Source organism: Cydia amplana, chromosome 7 (genome assembly GCF_948474715.1).
Source record: "Cydia amplana chromosome 7, ilCydAmpl1.1, whole genome shotgun sequence".
Classification (NCBI taxonomy): Eukaryota; Metazoa; Arthropoda; class Insecta; order Lepidoptera; family Tortricidae; genus Cydia; species Cydia amplana.
In genome coordinates, this window is record NC_086075.1 from 18,401,939 (window position 1) to 18,423,001 (window position 21,063).

The 21,063-nt window shown below is 40.0% G+C and overlaps 1 protein-coding gene across 1 annotated transcript; it reads right to left on the reverse strand.

Annotated features, from left to right (window-relative positions):
* Nucleotides 1-122: 122 nt before the first annotated feature.
* LOC134649536 (aminopeptidase N) lies at nt 123-15,643 on the reverse strand. Its single transcript, XM_063504300.1, has 15 exons — nt 15,578-15,643; nt 15,091-15,237; nt 14,323-14,438; nt 13,426-13,620; nt 12,884-13,039; nt 12,136-12,275; nt 11,807-11,996; nt 11,278-11,428; nt 10,568-10,779; nt 9,955-10,138; nt 7,900-8,095; nt 7,134-7,408; nt 6,442-6,641; nt 2,421-2,735; nt 123-377 (listed from the first exon to the last, which is right to left on the reverse strand). The coding sequence occupies exons 1-15, from the start codon at nt 15,638-15,640 to the stop codon at nt 131-133; spliced, it is 2,787 nt and encodes a 928-aa protein (XP_063360370.1). The 5' UTR covers nt 15,641-15,643; the 3' UTR covers nt 123-130.
* Nucleotides 15,644-21,063: the final 5,420 nt, after the last annotated feature.

The following is a 21,063-nucleotide window of genomic DNA, read 5'->3' on the forward strand; positions in this document are numbered from 1 at the left end:
GACAATGTCATTGTGCTATTTAAGCGCAATGAAAACAAAGCTTTTAATCGTACAATTCAAACTGTTGATCTATATAGAGCAGAAATATCAAACAACCATTTACGATCTTACAACTAAAATGAAATAACATTTAAATCTTTTTGGAATTAGCGAGATACATGTCAAGCCACGCCTCTATAACGGGCAGGTTCTCGGCGGACCATTTCGCCTCCTCGCGTACATTTCTCATGGATTTCTCAATGATGTGTTCGGCCGAGCCGAATTCCCCCTGGTGAGCTACGTAAAGGTTGGAGACCAGCTCCAAGCCCTCTTGAGTGGTGAACTGCGAGGTGGCTGACGTGATGAGGTTGTCCCAGAGATTCGTTTTGCTGCCGAATCTGTGAAAAATATTATTATTATATTAGTTGGTTGCTGCGCTTTAGAACACAAGCCATCCGTAGATTGAAAAGCGGCCAAGCTGAAGTGGGACTGGGCTGGTCATTTCTGCCGTATGCCGAGTGAGCTGTCTAATACCAAGATTGCCACAGAGTGGCACTGGCTGCCTCACTCAAAACGGAGACTTGGCATACCAATCACACCATGTTGGCGATGGCGAGACGAGGTAGACTCGGATCCTTTTTAAAAGAATGACCGAAGACCGGAATGCAGTAGTCTTAATGCTAGGGCACACCAGTGTTAGTGCTAGTGCACTGGTGTAATGCTGACACCCCGGGGTATGGTTATAATTGTTATAAACTTATGTGTTGCTGACGTTGCTGTTAGTTATATAAACGCTGCTAGCACTAGTAACCAGTATATAAATACGCCAAAATGAGATCACTTATTAAGATTCGAATGAACATATCGGTTTCAAATGGCGTTATTTGTATCGAAGAGCGAATGCTTGTTTATTTAACGAGTACGAGTTTTCGAATAAAACAGCATTAAAGACAAGCCTATTCACATTAATGTCCGTAATTATACCAATGCAATTAATATCCAAAAACAATATTTCTCGAAACAGCCCGGAAAAACTCATTTGGCCAGTATAAACTCAAAACGCAATGGATATTGTATAATTTCGAATCTAAATGTCTACCGCAATGTTCGATGACTGTTTGATTTGTGGGTTCTGATATTGCAATATATTGCATGTTGGATCAATACAAACAGGTATTGCAGCTTTACGTAGACAAGGTGTAGGTACACGTATAAAATATAACATATACTTATATGTAAGTTTATATCAGTTCAAAAGCTCTAGCCGTAGCTTTATATATGATATCTTCTAACTTACTGATTCTTACTTCTCTTATTGATTACCTACAATGCCTAACAAGCAACAACTTAATCCTATTTGATTTGATAATATATACCTACTCGAAATGCATCTAGCTGGTCCCACTGGCTTCTCAAATCTTCAGTATCAACTCAAATCAATACTAAAAAATATTTTAATTTTATTAATGTAGACTTTGGCTTTGACGACCGGTCTGGCCTAGTGGGTAGTGACCCTGCCTGTGAAGCCGGGGTCCTGGGTTCGAATCCCAGTAGGGGCATTTATTTGTGTGATGAGCACAGATATTTGTTCCTGCGTCATGGTTGTTTTCTATGTATTTAAGTATTTGTATATTATATATATCGTTGTCTGAGTACCCACAACACAAGCTTTCTTGAGCTTACCGTGGGGCTTAGTCAAATTGTGTGAAAAATGTCCATTAATATTTATTTATTTGGCCCAAAAACAATTTTTATTTAGAAAGCCCCTTACAATATTAAAGACGGCGTACTCTGTTTAATATTTGCAGATTATTATGGACCACCCTACAACAATGCACATAAACTACGCAAACACATTGTGTATCATGTAAAGTCAGCAACAAAAGTTGCTACGCGGACGCTCAAAGCGAAGCTCAAGCCTTGTGCTCTTCACAATAGAAATATCCATCATTCTGAGTCCTCCGCGTGAGACAATACTTGTTGTCAACTGTACATGTACCTACACATATCCGGTTTTGTGAAATAGTACTATATTTAACATCTATAAGCCGTACTGCAAAGAGATAAGACATACAAGTAGTTAGTTGAGTATGTTCACATTTAGTACAATGAGTCTCGGGTCCGGATGTGACACACAAGCGTGTCTACGAAACTTAATTTCCGTTTCACAGGTTTTAATTAATGCTTTGAATATTCTTGTTACAAAAAATAAATAGGACAAATTGAAAATAGACTGGAAAGCCAATTATTTCGAGACATTCTAAATGATCGTACAAAATACTAATTTATAATAATTGTCACGTGACTGTATTGTCACGTGATTAGCTAAACTTAGTTTAATGTTTTAGTACAAAATGTATTTATACCCAGCCCATCACACTTACCCCGTAAGCATGAGAGCCCCTTTTCTTAATACTACTTATTTCAACTGCCTTACTTACTTTTCCTTCAGCACGCTCCAATTATTATCCAAGAAGAAGAACAGCATCTCATAACCCTGAGGGCTTCCATTCAGCATACTGAAGATGAGGAACAAATCCGTCTCCGTAAAGTTCCCGTTCCCCTCCAAAATGGTCACATTCAGGAGTCTATTGATCTTGTAACTGTCTACTGGACAACCAGCGAGAGTCTTCAGGAGGTAGGTTCTCTCGCTCTGTTTTCTGGAGGGGGGGAAGTGGATGACTCGCTGGAAGCCGAATTCCCATTCCTCTTTGGTGCCCCATTTGAAGACGGGGCAGATGTACTGGTTGGCGATTCTGTAAGCAAAAAAAAGAAATTAAAAGAAGAATCTTTATTGTCAGGTAACTATAGCCTCATAGATAATTACCCTGTAAAAGTAGCACACCTACATACTATTATAAAATACATCTTAATGGCTCCTCTACACGATGGGCCAGCGCCGGCCACTCCAAGGGACGCATTTATGCGTTAGAGGGAGCAAGTGATATTGCTATCTCATTCTACCGCATGGCTGCGTCCCTTGGAGTGGCCGGCGCTGGCCCATCGTGTAGAGGAGCCATAAAACTACACAAAGTATGGCTTCGATTGGTAGGTACCTATACCACCTACCTTTACCTACCTATTTCGCAATCCCGCAGTGTTGGAACCGGCCGCGGAACCGCCGGAACTTCACACCCTTCTGCCAAAACTCCTCCTTGGTTCATAGGGGTAAGTAGGTAAGGTAGGTAAGGGCAAGAGGCAGCTTCACCGGTTAGAGAGAAATGGTAAATATAATAGGTATTAGGTAAATAGGTACTTATTCATGCTAGAATAACTGCCTCATATTCCTACAGAACTATAAGTATAGGTACCGAGTTAGAAAACGGAGTTTTACAAGTAGGTAAGTAACAATATTATTGAGTCATCAAATATATCGGAGCGCCAATGGCGTTTAAAAATATCTGAGGACTTTTCGTCTTGAGAATAGAGGTGCTGTTCAGATATTTGTGAACACCTTGGCCGCTCCGATATATGCTGGTTTCTACTGTACGCGTGAAATCAATCATGCCCTGTCTTGAGGATGTCGCAAAAAGCCGTCTTAAAAGACAGCTAATTAAATTAAATATTCAGTGCCACGAACCGGGCCGGGATTTTGGGCGCCTATTTATGGATTGAATCGATATGTGCTGGTAAGGGAAGTTGCTAATACTTCAACTAGAAGCGTATTTAAATTGTAAAGTAAAAAAAAAAATGAAATTGAACAGAATCCGACCACGATAAGTTTTCAGGCAACCCGTGGCAGGTCAAGTACCTATTATGGTGCTCCTTTTTAGGGTTCCGTACCCAAAGGGTAAAAACGGGACCCTATTACTAAGACTCCGCTGTCCGTCCGTCCGTCCGTCCGTCTGTCATCAGGCTGTATCTCACGAACCGTGATAGCTAGACAGTTGACATTTTCACACATGATGTATTTCTGTTGCCGCTATAACAACAAATACTAAAAACAGAATAAAATAAAGATTTAAGTGGGGCTTCCATACAACAAACGTGATTTTTGACCGAAGTTAAGCAACGTCGGGCGGGGTCAGTACTTGGATGGGTGACCGTTTTTTTGCTTGTTTTGCTCTATTTTTTGTTGATGGTGCGGAACCCTCCATGCGCGAGTCCGACTCGCACTTGGCCGGTTTTTGACCGAAGTTAAGCAACGTCGGGCGGGGTCAGTACTTGGATGTGTGACCGTTTTTTTGCTTGTTTTGCTCTATTTTTTGTTGATGGTGCGGCACCCTCCGTGCGCGAGTCAGACTCGCACTTGGCCGGTTTTTTTATGATATACCTAGGAGGCCAACGAGCAGACGAAACGCCTGATGGTAAGCAATTACCATCGCCCTTGGACACCTGCAACACCAGAGGGGTTGCAAGTGCGTTCCGGTCTTTAAGATGGCAGTACACACTTTTCTTGAAGGTTTGAAGTTCGTATCGGTCCGGAACCGCGGATGACAGTGTGAGTGGCTGGTGTATACGTTTAGCTGTGAGAGGCAGGTAGTTCTATGGTTGTTACCATGACTATATAATATAAAGGATGACTTACGTTAGGAGCTTCCGGAGTTTCGTTTTCTATGGAAAGCATCACGTGATCGATTCGTGTATATTATCTGTCATAGAAAAGTAAGCGCCGGAAGCTCCGGCCCGGACACGGCTCGGTCTAACGTGAGTTATGACTCACAGACTCTAGTAACAACCATAAAGTATGCTTTATGGTTGTTACTAGAGTCTGTGTTCTGACACCGCGCGATTATTAGGAGACAAGCGCTATATCACGTTCCGCAAAATAAATCATCATCATTATCATCATCATTAGTAAATCATTTCAGTCAAAAAAAATAACGTGTAACTTTTTTATTTATTTGATACATGCAGCTCAATTTTATTAATAGATAAAATCAGGGACAGTTTAAAAACCGGGCCAAGTTGCCCTTAATCCGCCAAAGGGAGTTTAAAACGCACTCTCGTAGTTACAAACAGGACGGATGGAAAGTTGACATCAAACATGAAAATTATGCACTGATGCATTTGAAACTATGTACTCTTGGTACTTGTATTAAAATGTTAAAAAAGGATTCTGCTTTTAGCTCGCGCATGTGTGTCTTTCGGTGTCTTGTTTTAGTCCAGATACGTAAGAATCGTAAGATCTAGAATGATGCTTACACTAGATAATTAATTAATTTGATATTTTAAAGTGTGCAAAAGGGAACATATCACGTAAGTATATGAACATTTCATGAGTGCGAAAGAGGCACACTACAAATAAAAAATGTAGACCCCTATTGAGCTTCAAAGCGGCCGCTAACGGCCTCGTGAATGTATTATGTATCAAAATGTAAGGCAATCTTTGATTTAATTAGTCTATCGTCAAGTGCTTGCTATACCGATTGCTTGCCGCTATACATTTGAGGAAGACACGAGTTAAACGTAATATACAAATCACTGATATCATATCATAAATAAAAGATATTTATTTACAAAAACTCCTAAAACCCCTGTTTTCACCACTAATCGACCACGGAAGTTTAAGGAAAAGGTACCTAAACAGTGCCTTTTGTCTTGATTGAGACACTTCCATGCTACATTGAGTCAGTTCCCGACAAATCTGCGAATACAAAAAGCGATCATTATACTTCCTAAACAATATCTTTCGCAATCACTTACTTCGCTGGGTTTGCTAGGCGACTCTAAACCTTATTATCGTCTGATAAGGTTAATTCTTGGCTGGATAATTTAAGAGGTACGATATCGGGAAACGATATTTGAATCCTATGAGCAATGCGCATTGAAACGCTCACCCCTTTGTAAGATTAGTGCCGGCGACCGATCACAGCGCCAACAAAAATAGCAAAGACTGTAGGCCTTGGTGATTTACACCATTTTTCTCGAAATCGGAATCGCTTCGCGGCCATAATGCCACAAAGGAAGCGAAAGACCGTTAATAAGGAGTGTGAAATGATATGTGATAATTGAGTGCTTTCCACGTTTGAAATGGTTTCCTTGGGAAGGGATTTTGGGGTTTCGCGTTTTACGACTCGCTGAATTGTAATTTACAGGTGAAATCGCAACGGTGCGTAATTTGCATTAAATGTATGGTGCTATTGCCAAAATATACCTCTTATTTCGACAGGGTTCCTCGTTTTCTCCTGAGGGCCTAACGCTGAAATTGAAATTCGCAAATTGCGGGGATCTTTCGCTTTTACTCCAATAGGAGCGTACTTAGAGTGACAGAGAAAGATGCCAGCAATTTGCGAACTTCGATTTTTGCGGTAATAGCCCTGCTTTACTAGCTCTTCGTAGACGGGTGTGGGCCTAATCCTAATACCTAAAGACATTCCCGACATCATGTCGGGAAATGCCAAAAAGTTATACTTACATGATAGAATCATAGCTGGATTCGGAAACATCCGGCAATTGGAATCAATTCGGTACGACTACCTACAGAGTAGTACAGAGCTTTGAAAAACATAAAATACTCACGGGTTCCCCTCATCAGGGTTCTGCGCTTTCATCCATTTACTATACTGCTCCTGAGCCTCAGTGACGCAGGGCTGATAACCAGCCTTGCAGAGGAAGGTCTTGGTGTGCGCGCGCAGGTTCTTCCGCCAGGGCTCCTCGTCTTCCTTTTCCTGCTTCACTAGCTCCTCATAGAGGGGGGTGAGGAGGGTGCGGACGTAGGCCTGGTGACAAGTTCATGGATCAGAAGGTCAATAAATTACCTTAAAAACTACCGATTTGACACCAATCGCACACGTAAAGCAAAACAAGTCTAATTTCAGAATTACACCCAACCTTGACGACATCACATCGGAAAGTTTACATACTTCACTGGCACATAAAAGGACGAAAGAAAAAAAAACAATTTATATGGATGACTGGCAGTTTTCCAACCTAACTTGAGCGCTTACTTTCTTTTCAACTTTTGTAAGATTTGGGAGTAAAATACTTAGGTTTGCTTTAGCTATTTTTGGATATCGATATCGATAAGAAGTTTTTTTTAACATGAATATTTTTAGGGTGTTCTTAAGCAAGATTTTTTTCATCGTGCCATTTCGAGCAATAGAAAACATTTTTAATGAATTCTTTTCCCAACTGTTTCTTTTAGACTTTTCGCGTGTTGAAAAACAATATTTTGTACAATAACTCATTCGAAATGATGATTTGTCACTAACCTGGAACTTATTATGCATACACTGGCAAATATGCCCACCGATGTGGTCAATCATGGTGAACACAGGGTCCCAAACTAGCGGGTGCCTCTCATCCTTAAGGAACCATGTCATATTAAGAGCTGTAGTGAACGAGAGTTCTCCAGCATACGCGAGGTTCCAAGCGTCGTGGAGAAGCTTGGCTCTGGTGAGTTCAGGGATTTTCGTGCGGTCCTTGCTCTGGAGGAACTTGGAGAGGAGATTCCAGTTTTCGTTGTCGTAGTTCACGGGGAAGGGGGCTGGAAGTTATAGGTCGTGTTACAGATGGCAAAAAGACGCTCTTCCATCAAGTAAAGGTGTATCCACACCGCTGTACATTAACTTTTGTACTTTATTAACTATCGAGCAATACTGTGAAATAGTAAGTAGGTATTAACCAGGTAAGTTACCTAATGTTACCGTGTTACAGTTGCTCCACAAAAGTTAGCACTCACACTACTCACAAAGTCACAAGCATTAACAATTTTTTACCCGATCACCGATCTTTTCGTTTGATTTGACAAACTTCTAAACTCGAGTATTACACAATTATAAATGTAGGTACTTATTTTTCACAAATAGACGATAATGACGATCTCAGCATCAGCATCAATTGAATTTCACTCCAAGAATTTATCGAGGTACCTACTGTAGACGCTAGAGATTATCAGCATATTTTCACCAGATGCAGCTATCAATTAAGTAACTTGGAACTCATCATCATCATCATCATCATCAACTTGGAACTCACCGATCTCTTCCGGATTAACAATGATGAAGTGCTCCTTGCCAGGCATGTTGGGGACCGTCAGTTCCTTGTCGTGCATCCAGGAGGTGGGGAACTTGGTGAAGTCGAGCTGGTCTCCGCGGAGCACCACTGCCGGGGTGCGCCACACCATGCTGTCTGCGTCTGGGACGTCGTGGGGACGCTCGCGGAGGTACACTTTCTACAATGTCCAGGATACAGCTGTCAGTCTTTGGGTAAGGATGAGTGAGATGCAATACAATATAAATACTTTTAATTGCACACCTCAATACAGAAAACAATACAATGAATACAGCAACTCAAGTAGAGGTAAACAATAGGTGGACAACCATAATTATAGTAGGTGGACAACCTAACCTAGGTAGTGGAAATTAAAAAGTAGGTACTCATTTCAAATGCTCTGTGTCTTATCAAATTGAAACTGAAAAATACTTCTTAATGCCGTATATTTTCTTTGGCATCGGTTTCAGGTTAAACATTGCTGCGAAGAGGGCATTTTTTTCGGGACAACATGTTTACAGGAACATTTTTATGTGCGCTCTAGCGTTATGCTGTGAACTACTTACAGGTGGAGACCAACACCCTTAATACAATTCGAAGTTTTAAAATATGCATGATCATGAGACTAAAAGAAAGAACGGTAGATAGTAAAACTAGTTCAAGTAGGTAACTTATTTTTTGTTACCCAAGTTCTGACATTGAGAAATCCGCCCTACCTTATCTAGGACCCTATCGAATCGACCGGCCACGTATCGGATCCGAACGCAAAAGACTAATGGATACTTTTCATTGGTTAAATGTCCGTGAAATTTCTTTTTCACATGAATAGAAATTGGGAGCACTTTATCGAACGATAGTCCTTAGGTACACGACGGATTAAATTGAATGATTTAGTATTCTGGAAAAGTAGGTTACGCTTCGCATATCGATATCGAGATTCATAGATTCGATCACTTAGCTTGAAATTGCAAAATATTGTGTAAAATTCAAGTCGCGAACCCAAATTCAATTTTTTTATCAGTATGTAATCGCATTTCACGCTTTGGTATCCTGAAATTAAACAACAAAATATTCCACCTCATAAGATCACTTGCTGGATTTACAATTTTTGCACTAAATGTGGCTCAGTGTGATACTGATGCCATTCGGCACGCTACTCCGGTGTGTAAGCGAGACAATGCATAGCATAGCAATGTCCCGCTTTGACTTGTGGATCCGCATCCAATGTTAAGAATTAAGATCGCTTGACTATCACTAACATCAACAAGTCACATGATCCAGTAGGATGTCCAAATATTTCAAGAAGTAGTGATGTTATTTTTAGGGTTCTGTACTTCAAAAGGAAAAAACGGCGTTGCTGTTCGTCTGTCACAGCCTATTTTCTCCGAAAGTACTGGACCAATAAGGTTGAAATTTGGCCCACATATGTAAGTTTGTGACCCAATGACGGACGTGTAACATAAATAAATGAATTTTAAATATGGAGGCATTTTTGGGGGGTCAACGAGAAAATTAAAAAAAAATATGTTCAAACTATATCGTGTTACATATCAAATGAAAGAGCTCATTGTAAGAATCTCAAATTTATTTTTTTATAATTTTAGGATAAATAGTTTAGCAGTTATTCAAGAAAATAGGCAAAAAATGACTATTCCCCCTTTAAGGCTCATTTAGACGACGCGCGAACTCGTATATGATTTTAGTTACATTGCGGACCATTGAGGTTTCATCAACCGACCGATCAAATAACGCAATCTAATGAAACTCGCATGCGAGTTCTCGCATCGTCTAAATCAGCCCTTATATTCGAAACTACTGGGTCTAAAATTTTGAAAAAAAAATACACAAATTAGTTCTTTACCTATAGATGACAGGAAAACCTATTAGAAATGTGCAGTCAAGCGTGAGTCGGACTTAATATACGGAACCCTTGGAACGCGAGTCCGACACGCACCGGTTTTTTTCAATTAATGAAGGAGCTTATTTTGGACTTCTTGGATTATCTTGGGGCCAGAATCCACAAGATCCCTATTAACTAACCTGTCTCAGCACCGCAGTTTTGGCCTCATAATTCCTCTTAACAGTGACCAGCGGCAGGCGGTCCTTCTCGATCCAGCTGTTGGCGACAGTCTTCACGTCGACGCTCTTCGGGATCTTACCGTCGGCGGCCGCGGCTGCGTTCAGAGCCGACCAGATATCGTCACCGGTGAACGTTTTGAATTTGCTGCAATTTGAGAAAAAGTGTCATATAAAGGTACAACAAGTCGTAGGGATCTGATTCATTTGGGATACGCAAGATCACCACAGATTCTTGCAAGTTTCCAGCAGTGGTAATCATTTGTCTATAAGGAGTGATATTTCGATATATCAACGCTATCGTACACACACAATATGAGCTACGTCTAGTTAGCTGATTGCTTTAGTTTTCTGAGTATGAAAATTAAAATACATAGCTTTGCTTGTCCGGCATTGCAAGATAATTTTATTGTTGTTTCTTCTTACACATGGCGAAACATTATCAGGAATGAAATGGCACATCATATCATATCAGCGGTGCGCGTCGAATGTCGGTTTTTCCAGCCAGTACAAATCCTGTCACCAGCAGCATGGCCCAAAACAGGCTACAAAATGGGTGAACCTGTTCATCACTTACTGGTCTTCTATGAACATTCTCAGCCCCTTCCTGAAGGTCTCGCCTCCCAGCGTATAGTTGAACATCCTGAACAGCAACTCTATCTTGGTGCACGTCGTCTCCTGCTTCATGCCCGTGATGCGGGAGTGGGGGTAGCGCTTACTGAACTCGTAGTATAACGAGTACAGGACCGTCATCGGCCATTTGCCTTCCATTTCTGATCCATTGTTGATCTGGGGAGAAGACTTCAGTCAGTTATGGACAAGGGACTACGTATTTCTTTCATTGCCAAATGTATGTCAAGTTACAATGAATGAATATTTAAGATCGAAAGGAACTTACTATCACACCTTCAGAGTATTAAAAGTTTATGGCGCGCAATGCATCTCTTTAATGACCTGATTTATCGATTGACTTGATTGATTCGACCCGAGTCACGGATGCAGCCAAATCCAGCCAATAACAATAAATAAAAAGACAGATCTAGGATACAATGAGTTTTGAAACCGAAAGGTACCGTATCTAAGCAATTACATTCAGAAGGTGTCTGAAGCCTTCAACTTACATTTTGCGACACCTAAAAGTTCACCTTCAAGTTAGATAGCTTTATTATAGGGGCACTTGAGCGTTCCAGGGTTAGCCGACTCGAAGTTAACCGTTTATACAAGTTTTAACTGTACAAAAGTGGCCTTTAAAGGAGTTAGACGCCTTAAAACTCCTCAGATTTTTACCTTGAAAGCAGTCTCAGCAGCTAGGTACCCAACCAGAGCCTTGTTAAGGTGAGCATCAGACCACCACGCAGGCGTGGCTAAGGCACCCATCCACTGGTACGAGAGCTCTTGAGCGAGCTGGATGTAGCCGCGGCTGCTGAGGTCGCTCTCCCTGAAACGAATGGATATTTAAATTAATTGGAACAGGGTGTGTAATAATTGGTAATCGGAAGTTTACTTCTTTACTAACTACGTGCCTGAGAACTTTTCAGCCTTATCTATTGTTAACTCTACAAGAAATATGCTAATAAGTTCCTGATAACTTGAACAAGATCAGCCCCTATATTTACAAAGCTTAGACCTACCCTTTAACTGATAGCCTTAGTTTCATACATATAAGGGTCAATTCATAACTGTCAAGATTGACTTCTTAACTTACACCGACTATAGTTATCAGCCGGTTTTCACCTGGTTTCATCAGTTGGGCAGCGCTACGACGTCCAACCTCTTTAGCTGCAGAACCAGAACCTGGCTATCTTCAGTTCCTCACCTGAACACGATCAGCCCCCAGTTGTCGGCCGGCTTCACGCCCTGGTAGTTGGGCAGCGCGACGATGTCCAGTTTCTTGAGCGGCAGGGGCACCTGCCAGAACCTCGCAATCTCCTTGAACACTAGCGTCAATTTTTCGTTGACACCGTTGAGTGCTTCCAGGTATTCCGGACGGCCCCAAACTCGGAGTTCTGTATAAACGTGTTATTAGAGTTAGAAATTTTTTACATTATTTAAGTGTCGATTGCCGTTTTCTATTAACGATTGCCATCTTGACACAACTCCCAACAATCAAAAATAAGGACAAAGAAGAATATAATAAATTCTCACCAATCTTGTTTCCTTTCTCATCAGTGTAGAAGCTACTGCTATTCAGCTGCTTGAGATCAGCGATGACCAGCCCAAGGGTGAAGGTGGACATAGGCGGCGTGGTCTCGAAGTGGTCCATAACTGCGTTAGGCTCATCGGCGCTGCAAAAGTTACACCATTGCCTTAACGCACTAGATAGACTTAGAAAAAAGACGTTCATCGTGTTCTTTGTTCTTTATATGTACCTATGTTCCCGGATTTCTCAAAGACGTCTGGATCAATTTGGAAAATTCTTTTTTTTATGGGGTATAGGTACTTTAAAGTTGGTCTTGTTGTTATTGTGACAGCAACTGATGATGGTAACTTGGAGAAATCGAGAGAACTCTTCTAATTCCCCTGTGGCACACCTATAATGGCCAAAGATCTTAAGCTTTACCACATTCAGCCGGAACGGGATTTATCCTGGCTGGTTTTAAAGAGTAGAAAAGAAGAAGACTGCGAGATAAAAACTAGACTCCTGAACTTAAATCTCTCCAATTCTGGCTACAGGGCATGTTACTGAGTAAGATCATTATTTTTGACCGCACCAACACTTAGAACGGGGTTTTGAGTCCTGGCCAACCAGAAACCTATGATATATTTACCATGTAAGTATTGTAAGTACTTGGGCTAGCGTGGGGACTATAACCCAAGCCCTCTTGCGCATGAGAGGAGGCCCGTGCACAGCAGTGGGACACGTATATAGGCTAAAATTAACTTAAGTACTTACATTTCCTCAGTCCTTGCCACTGGCGTATTGCTGAGTGCCACCATGGCCTTGGGTCGGACCACACTCAATTGGAACGGGGTCTTGTATCCCGGCTCATCAAAGCATGGGAACATGCGACGAGCATTGTTGGGGCGTAGCTGGGTCGCTGCTACTATCCTGGTGATAGAATTTTTTTAATCTCATAGGATTATTTAAGAAGAATGAAGACAACGGGTTTTCTGCGCCCCCGTTTCAACATAGTTATTGAAATAGATACCAGGTACACGTATTTATAGTACCTCGTGCCTTTCTCCCATATCAAATCCACCTCGATTTTTGTATTCAGCCCACACCCTATATGTGGTTGTGTTTTGTTTTCCTTTCTTCACTATTCGACTGCTTCTGCATCATCATCAGATCAGTCAGTGGGATCAATACAATTGTGTACAAAAGACATGCTTAAGATAATCATTGCCTCTAGCTAAGTGTTTGAAGTATTTTCCTTTTGAAACTGAATAAAATACCATCTAAACACTTCAAATTATAGAATACAATATCTGTACCTCTCAACCTCCTGTTCGGTTTGATAAGTGGACTTGAAGAAAGCTTCAGTCTGCGTCGTCTCCAGGTTTCCATTGAAGGTGAACTCCAGCGTGCCCTTGCACCCTTTAGGTATAATCTTTTCAAGGCGGAGCAAAACGATGGGCTTCTTAGGGTCTGTGGTGATTTTCTTTACTGTGACCTTTTCCAGTTGTTTGCTGAAATTAACATATTCTATTGTATTAATAAGTACGAATTGTAGTTTGGCGTGTGAATCTTGACACATTACACAGCTTATCTGGAGACTTTGTGTCTTAATTAAGGGGGTCCAGCGCCAGCAGCGGAATTATGATTTCAAAGAAACGAAATCATTTAAACCAAAACTGAATTCTAGTTTGTTACCGCAAACTATATCGTAGTACCTAGGTAAAATATAAAGATAAGATAAAGATAAAATAGAAAATTATAGAAAGCACCACGTGATCACCGATCAGCCGTTATAGAAAACGACATGTCGGACGCTTCGGCCCGGTCACGGCCCGGTATAGTGTGAGTCATCCTTTATACAGCACGCTACGTATGTACGATAGGTACGAGTCTTTCGAAAAACGAGCTTGATTGGCCCGCAGACATGTTTACTTGTCTAACTTAGGGCTATTCACCGTATTTGATTAGAATTCTGTTTGTATGCTTTATACGATTGTGCTTAGTTTGTGTTTTCATTGTGTTTCGAATATAAAGTCTGCCAAACCAATTAGTAAGTAGAAAATGTCTGCTAATCTAAAACATGTAGGGGAGAAAGGGTATGTTCTGCCCAGAAGTAATTAAGTTAAGAGTACGCATCTTGTTAAGAGTCTGCAGCCTTGGCTGGAAAATTTGTGAGGATGTGCAACGGTTTACAAAACACCAATGTTACTCACTTGTCTGCGGGCACGTGCGCGTAGACCTGCGCGTCGCTGATCTCAATCTCGTGCGCGCAGTGCACCTTGAGCTCGTCGGCGTCTTGCAGCCAGCTCACGTTGATGCTGACGCGGCCCTGGCAGTGAAAACAAAACAAAAGAAGTACCGTTAAACCACCCAACTATAGTTCAAATGCTCCCAACTACGCGGCTCTAGTGGCCATGCGGAACAACATGAGTGAGACACGTTAAAGTTTAACGTTAGCGTAACGTTAAACGGACGTTGCTGGGTCACATCTATACGGCTACCATCAGTTTGGCACTGACATAAACGCCATCGAGAATGTAATTTAATTTCTATACATCTCGCTCGTACTCGCATATTTGTGCAAACGAGATGTATAGAAAGTAAATTACGTTCTCGATATCGTAAATGTCAGTTTTGACACTGTCAGTGACTCATGGTACGGGCTCTACGCGGCATTTAGGTTTACGTCTCTCCTGAGAAGATAGCCAAAGCTACGGACTGTAAAGCCTATCATTCTGATTGAAATCTTATTCTTATAATCTCTTATCCCCTTTTAACTATCCTATGTGATAATAGAGACGAACTAAAGAAAACCTTTAACCTCCTTAAGGTATGGTTCCAGCTGACGCTATAGCCTGCTGGCTCCACGATTTTCTGCAGCCAATTTTTTATAGTCAGTGCTTGTGCTTTGTTCAAATCCATTTTGATGGAGCTTTGTTGTAGGGGAGATGCTAGTATGAAAGAGGTAAACTAAAGAATACCTTGAACACTCCATCCTCAAGGTACGGTTCTAGTTGCAGTTTGTACCCTGTGGGTTCCACGATCTTCTCCAGCCGACTTTCTATAGTCAGGGCGTGTGCATTATTCAGGTCTATGCTGCGGGTCTTGATTATGTGGAGGGGACGAAGCTAAAAAATACAAGTATGGTTAAAATAATGTGTGTCCCTAACGGAAATGAGTGGGGATGAGAAGATACGTGCGGGAATCAACCAATAGAATTGGTTGTAATCCACCAGAGTGTTGATTAATTCCAGCATGTCTCCTCTTATCTCCGTTCAAAGGCAGCCTATAAGCTTCTCCTTTCTTCATTTCATTAGTGTACGTCTGCTCCGCGTGACTCGCGTTAGACCCGGCCGGAGCCGGGCCGAAGCTTCCGGAACTTCGTTTTCTATGGAAAGCACGTCATAGATGTGTCGGACGCCTCGGCGCGGGCCCGGGCCGGTCTAGCGTGAGTTATCCTTAACATACCTTGTCCGGAGGCATTGCTCGTGCGAACATGCACAGACCCAAGAACAGCGTGGTGACGAACATTCTGCTTAACCTGGGAACAAAACGATTCATATTTAGAAAGATGTACTCAGGTACGAGTATGTTAGAGATGCATTGCCTATCCATATGGAAAATATTTTCACACAATTCGATGTACAAATATTACTTATCAACAGTTTTTAAGCTTCCGCGTGTCACTTTTTAGGGTTCCGTAGCCAAATGGCAAAAAACGGAACCCTTATGGATTCGTCATGTCTGTCTGTCCGTCCGTATGTCACAGCCACTTTTTTCCGAAACTATAAAAACTATACTGTTGAAACTTGGTAAGTAGATGTATTCTGTGAACCGCATTAAGATTTTCACACAAAAATAGAAAAAAACAATAAAGTTTTGGGGGTTCCCCATACTTACAACTAAAACTTAAAAAAAAAAATTTTTCATCAAACCCATACGTGTGGGGTATCTATGGATAGGTCTTCAAAAATGATAGTTTGCGCGAGAGACACTTCCAAAGTGGTAAAATGTGTGTCCCCCCCCCCCCTGTAACTTCTAAAATAAGAGAATGATAAAACTAAAAAAAATATATGATGTACATTACCATGCAAACTTCCACCGAAAATTGGTTTGAACAAGATCTAGTAAGTAGTTTTTTTTTAATACGTCATAAATCCCCTAAATACGGAACCCTTCATGGGCGAGTCCGACTCGCACTTGGCCGCTTTTTTCCTATATTAACTATAAGAGTTAGGAGCGAAAAACATAATCAATGCCATTTTTTAAAACCTTACTTTTAAACACCATAGCTTGCGTGGCAAACTTTACAAACCATCCCCATCCTTTTGCCAAGCGTCTAACTTTGCCTAATTTCGGTGGTTTTAATTTCGCCTCCCTGAGTAATGGCACAAACGTACGACCTGATTAAATGCGTTAGGAAGTAATTAGGTGAGTAGTAACTCAGAGGGGCTACCGCGAAAACCGAATTTCGCAAATTGCGGGGATCTTTCTCTTTTACTCCAATGAAGGCGTAATTAGAGTGACAGAGAAAAAATGCCCGCAATATGCGAAATTCGGTATTCGCGGTAGCCCTTCAGGGCCTTTGGTTCACTCCTTTTGGTGCAGGTCCTTTTGTTATCTTTTCACTTTTGTGCTTTCATCTAAATATTTTTTTTTAACTTTTGTTAGTTTTGTCTAATGGAAATATCGATACAAAGAAGTTAATTCTAACAGAGGACCTAGCAAAGCTGCAAATCGTTTGCGTCGTAGCCAATGAAACGGTAATCTCTTTATCACTCTTCCATAAATATAAATGCGACAAAGAGACATTAGCGTATCGTTCGCTATGGAGCGCTATTACATAGATGACTGATATTTTCCATCCATCAGGCCATCATATTCAGATTAGTTAAAATCTTTTAATTAAATCTATTTTCTCGGTTCCCGAGATACAGGCTGCGCTGCGCCTAGTTTGGGGCCGATGGATATTAGCTTAGTTGTAAAATCTAATTTATGTTTTTTTTTTGTAAGTTCAATCTGCTACGTCGATTTGTAAAAATGTTTGGTAAATAAACGATTTGTATTTGTATTTTTCGCAATAGTCATTTCGTCGCTGTTTAAAATATTTTCATAATTAACAAAACATAGATTTTCCTTTTATATTAAACTAGCGACCCGCCCCGGCTTGGCATGAGTAAACCTTGACAAATTATACGTCCTAAACCTTCCTCAAGAACCACTCTATTGATAGGTGAAAACGATAACCGCACGAAAGTCCGTTCAGTAGTTTTTGAGTTTATCGTCAACATACAGACAGACAGACAGGGTGGAGGACTATGTTTTATAAGATGTACGAGGGGCGACTGAAAAGTTCGCGTCCTTAGAAAAAAAATGAAAGAGAGTATTAAAGTAAATGTTAATTATTAATCGTTAATAATCGTTATAGTTGGTCAAACCAAATTGTCAGTAAATAAGAACAAAAAAAACTATACTTATCCTTTTCTTTGGGGTGCTAGTACTAGTGTAAGACAAAGATAATACTAGTGGCTCTGTGAGCTGTAGACCTCGCGAGCAGAGCTTAAAACTGAGTAAATGTATGGCAAAAATATTTATTAAAATATAGGTATAGTATAGTACATGTAATATAAACAAAAAATTAAAAACTACATAAAGCTACAAACAAAAATTAAACGAATACGTTTAACCCGCGCTTGATAAATAAAAAATACAAAATTTTTAATTTTTCTAAATAAAAAAAATTAATAAAAAACAACTATACGAAATTTAAGTATAAAAAAATACAAAAATTTATGTAGCAGTATACAGTTACTGGGGATGGAACCAGGGACCTCCCGATGCAAACAAAATAAGCGAACGTTTGCAAAATACGTCATTATAGTTCTTACTAAAGCTGACGAAATTTAGCTACTCATTCTCAAGTAAAAACTAAATATCTAAATACCGCCAAAACCAGCGATACAAATTTTCTGAATTTTTGGCCATTTAATCTATAAACATATCTCAAAAAGAAAAAACTCTTATGATACCGATACGACTATTTGTTTAGGCGGGAGCTATCACGACTCCGCCATTTTGAAAAATTTCCAAAAACCGGATCGACAAAAAAAATTTATTTAGTCATAGAATTCGGTCACAAAATTTCACGAAAATAGGTTAAGAATTGCGACCTGTAGAGGAAAACATCCGGACATACAAAAGCAAAATGCACGAGTCAAAACGTAGACCTTCGCTACGCTTCGGTCAATGATTCTCTCTGTCTATGTTTGAAATGAGACAGTCCTTTGACAATATAGTAATGGCGGAAATATTTAAAACTATAACACTTTAAACTCTCGTGTTTTGTACACATATTTAATCCGTTTGTGTAATTAAATATTATATTTAAAACTGCCAAAGAGGCGGGGAAAAAAGTAGCATAGTTTTTTTTTCTTTTTTTCTAGCCTCGGCCGCGAATATTTCAGCCTCCCCTCGTATACCTACACCGTAGATAGCCAGTACCAAAATATTTTAGTTAGAATGCATGAATTCCTTGGGCTGACGTACCAATCCCCGCGTATTTTAACATTATCTATCTATACTTGGTCAACCAGATCTTGACAGTAGAAAAAGGCGGCAAATTTGAAAAATGTAGGCGCGAAGGGATAGAAAATTCGAGTTTCGCGCCTTTTTTTACTGACAAGATTTGGTTGACCAGCTATATCTAATACCTTTAAACGAGCAATTCTTGCATATTTATTTATTTATATATTTATTTATTTATTTATTTATATATATATTTCGGGGATCACGGAAACGGCTCTAACGATTTCGATGTAATTTGCTATATGGGGATTTTCGGGGGCGAAAAATCGATCTTAGCTAGGTCTTATCTCTGGGAAAACGCGCATTTTCGAGTTTTTATATATGTTTTCCGAGCGAAGCTCGGTCACCCAGATATTCCAATATTAACCAACAAAGGCAGGCTCAGTGGACCATTGTGCTGAATGTGATTTGTCCAAGCCAATTGGCTTCAAGGATTTAGTCTTACGCACTAGGGAATGCAATAACCGGTCAAACTTCATAACCGGTTTCGGTTACGGTTATGCCCAAAAATAACCGATAATCGGTTACGGTTATGCCCAAAAATAACCGATAATCGGTTACGGTTATTTTCGACAAAAAATGATAAATTTACAATCACATAATTAAAAAATAAATTTACAGTATTAGAGAATGTGAGTAGAAATCTTTTTAATAAAACATATAAAATAGAGTAAAAGTTATAATATGACCTTGGACGTGATTCAATAAAAATATTTCATAAATAAGGGAAGTAAATTTTGTGTCGTTATTAAAGTACACGAATGACTAAAATTATAGTCACAGCCAAAAAGGCAGGATTTTGTAGTCATTACAAGATCAATTCATAGAATTTAAGTCATCAATAAATAACCAAAAATAACCATAACCGGTTATTCGAATTTCCAATAATCGGTTAGGAAATTTTGTCAAAATCATCGGTTATAACCGATTATTTCGGTTACGGTTAAGTATAAATTTCCATACCCTATTACGCACGAGATGTTTCGGTGATAATATATTTATGAGGATATGCGTAATACTGGATAAGATGGCTCATCATTGGAGCTGTCCACAGTGACGCGGGTGTTTTAAGGTTATGCGTATTTCCTGTGGAGATCATCAAATAAGTGGCGCTTAAAGCCTGATGTTCTTGCTAAACCCTTATAGATGTACAAAATTTCCACTTCTTAAATACTATGTGATGAAAGCATCATATAACTCTTTACCTTTTTTGTCGATAAACGTTTGTGCCTGTGAGAATAAGTCGGACTAGTTTATTTTAGCCAATCAAAACTTTTATTAACCAATCACAACTTGTAGCGGGAAGTTGTGTATCGGGTAATATTTAAAACTCCGGGCGGGGTATAATTATGGAAAAGGATATTGTGACGCCAGCCACCTATTTAACGTTTTTTTCCGGTCGCTTTTTCATATAAATAGATAATGTTCTTCGTCCGTAATGTTTTCCCTCTAATAGGAAAAGGAATAACTTTCAGTGATATGGCAGCCTTCGGGGCACACTTCCAATCGGCAGCGATTTGGACGACGACGTTTTACAGAAAACGATTTATTGACGTTTTGGCGATAATATAATTTTAAAATAACGGCCTTATAAATAGTTATACATATTAAGTTTATATTATTACCTATATAATGTATATTTGTATCAATTTGCATCGTTATCGAGTGTAATTACTGTATGTTAAATAAATAATGATTAAATAAGTAATACAATATAATCCAGGTGTACTTACGTGTATTGCTGGCGGCGCACTGGGCCGCTCCGGGCTCCGTGGCCCCTCGCCAGGCAGGATATAGCTCATTCCTGAGATTGGCTTGTTAGTAATTGTAATCTTGTTTAGGTATGTCAACACGAGGGCGGTCGCTAGTGACGTCATGATTGCCTGAGATTTCTGAAAACTACGATAGACTGTAAAAATAAGTTTTTGGCAAAAATTTCATTTTTGGTACAAGCTTTTATCGCTGACTGTACTTTTCTTACGACAGACAACTAATACTCATCGAGACAATTCTAAAAACCCCTAACACAATTAGGTTGCGTTGTTTCATCTCAGAGTTCCTATGGCCACCTCCTGTCTCCATCATCAGATCAGCTCGATGGTACCATAATATTGCAATGTCACCCGACTTACATGTGTATACAAAATTTCAGCTCAATCGAAAACCGGGAAGTGGATCAAATTTAACTTGCAAGATTTGATTACAGACAGCCAACGGGACAGGTGAAACTAAATAAAAGCTTGTAAAAAGATCTACAGTCAGACAAGGCAATTGATGAAGCGAATGCAACTGCTCTAAAAATACAAGACGTGAGTTTAGAGCTAGGGCCACTTAGGTACCTATACCATGGGTAAACATTCTTTTATGCC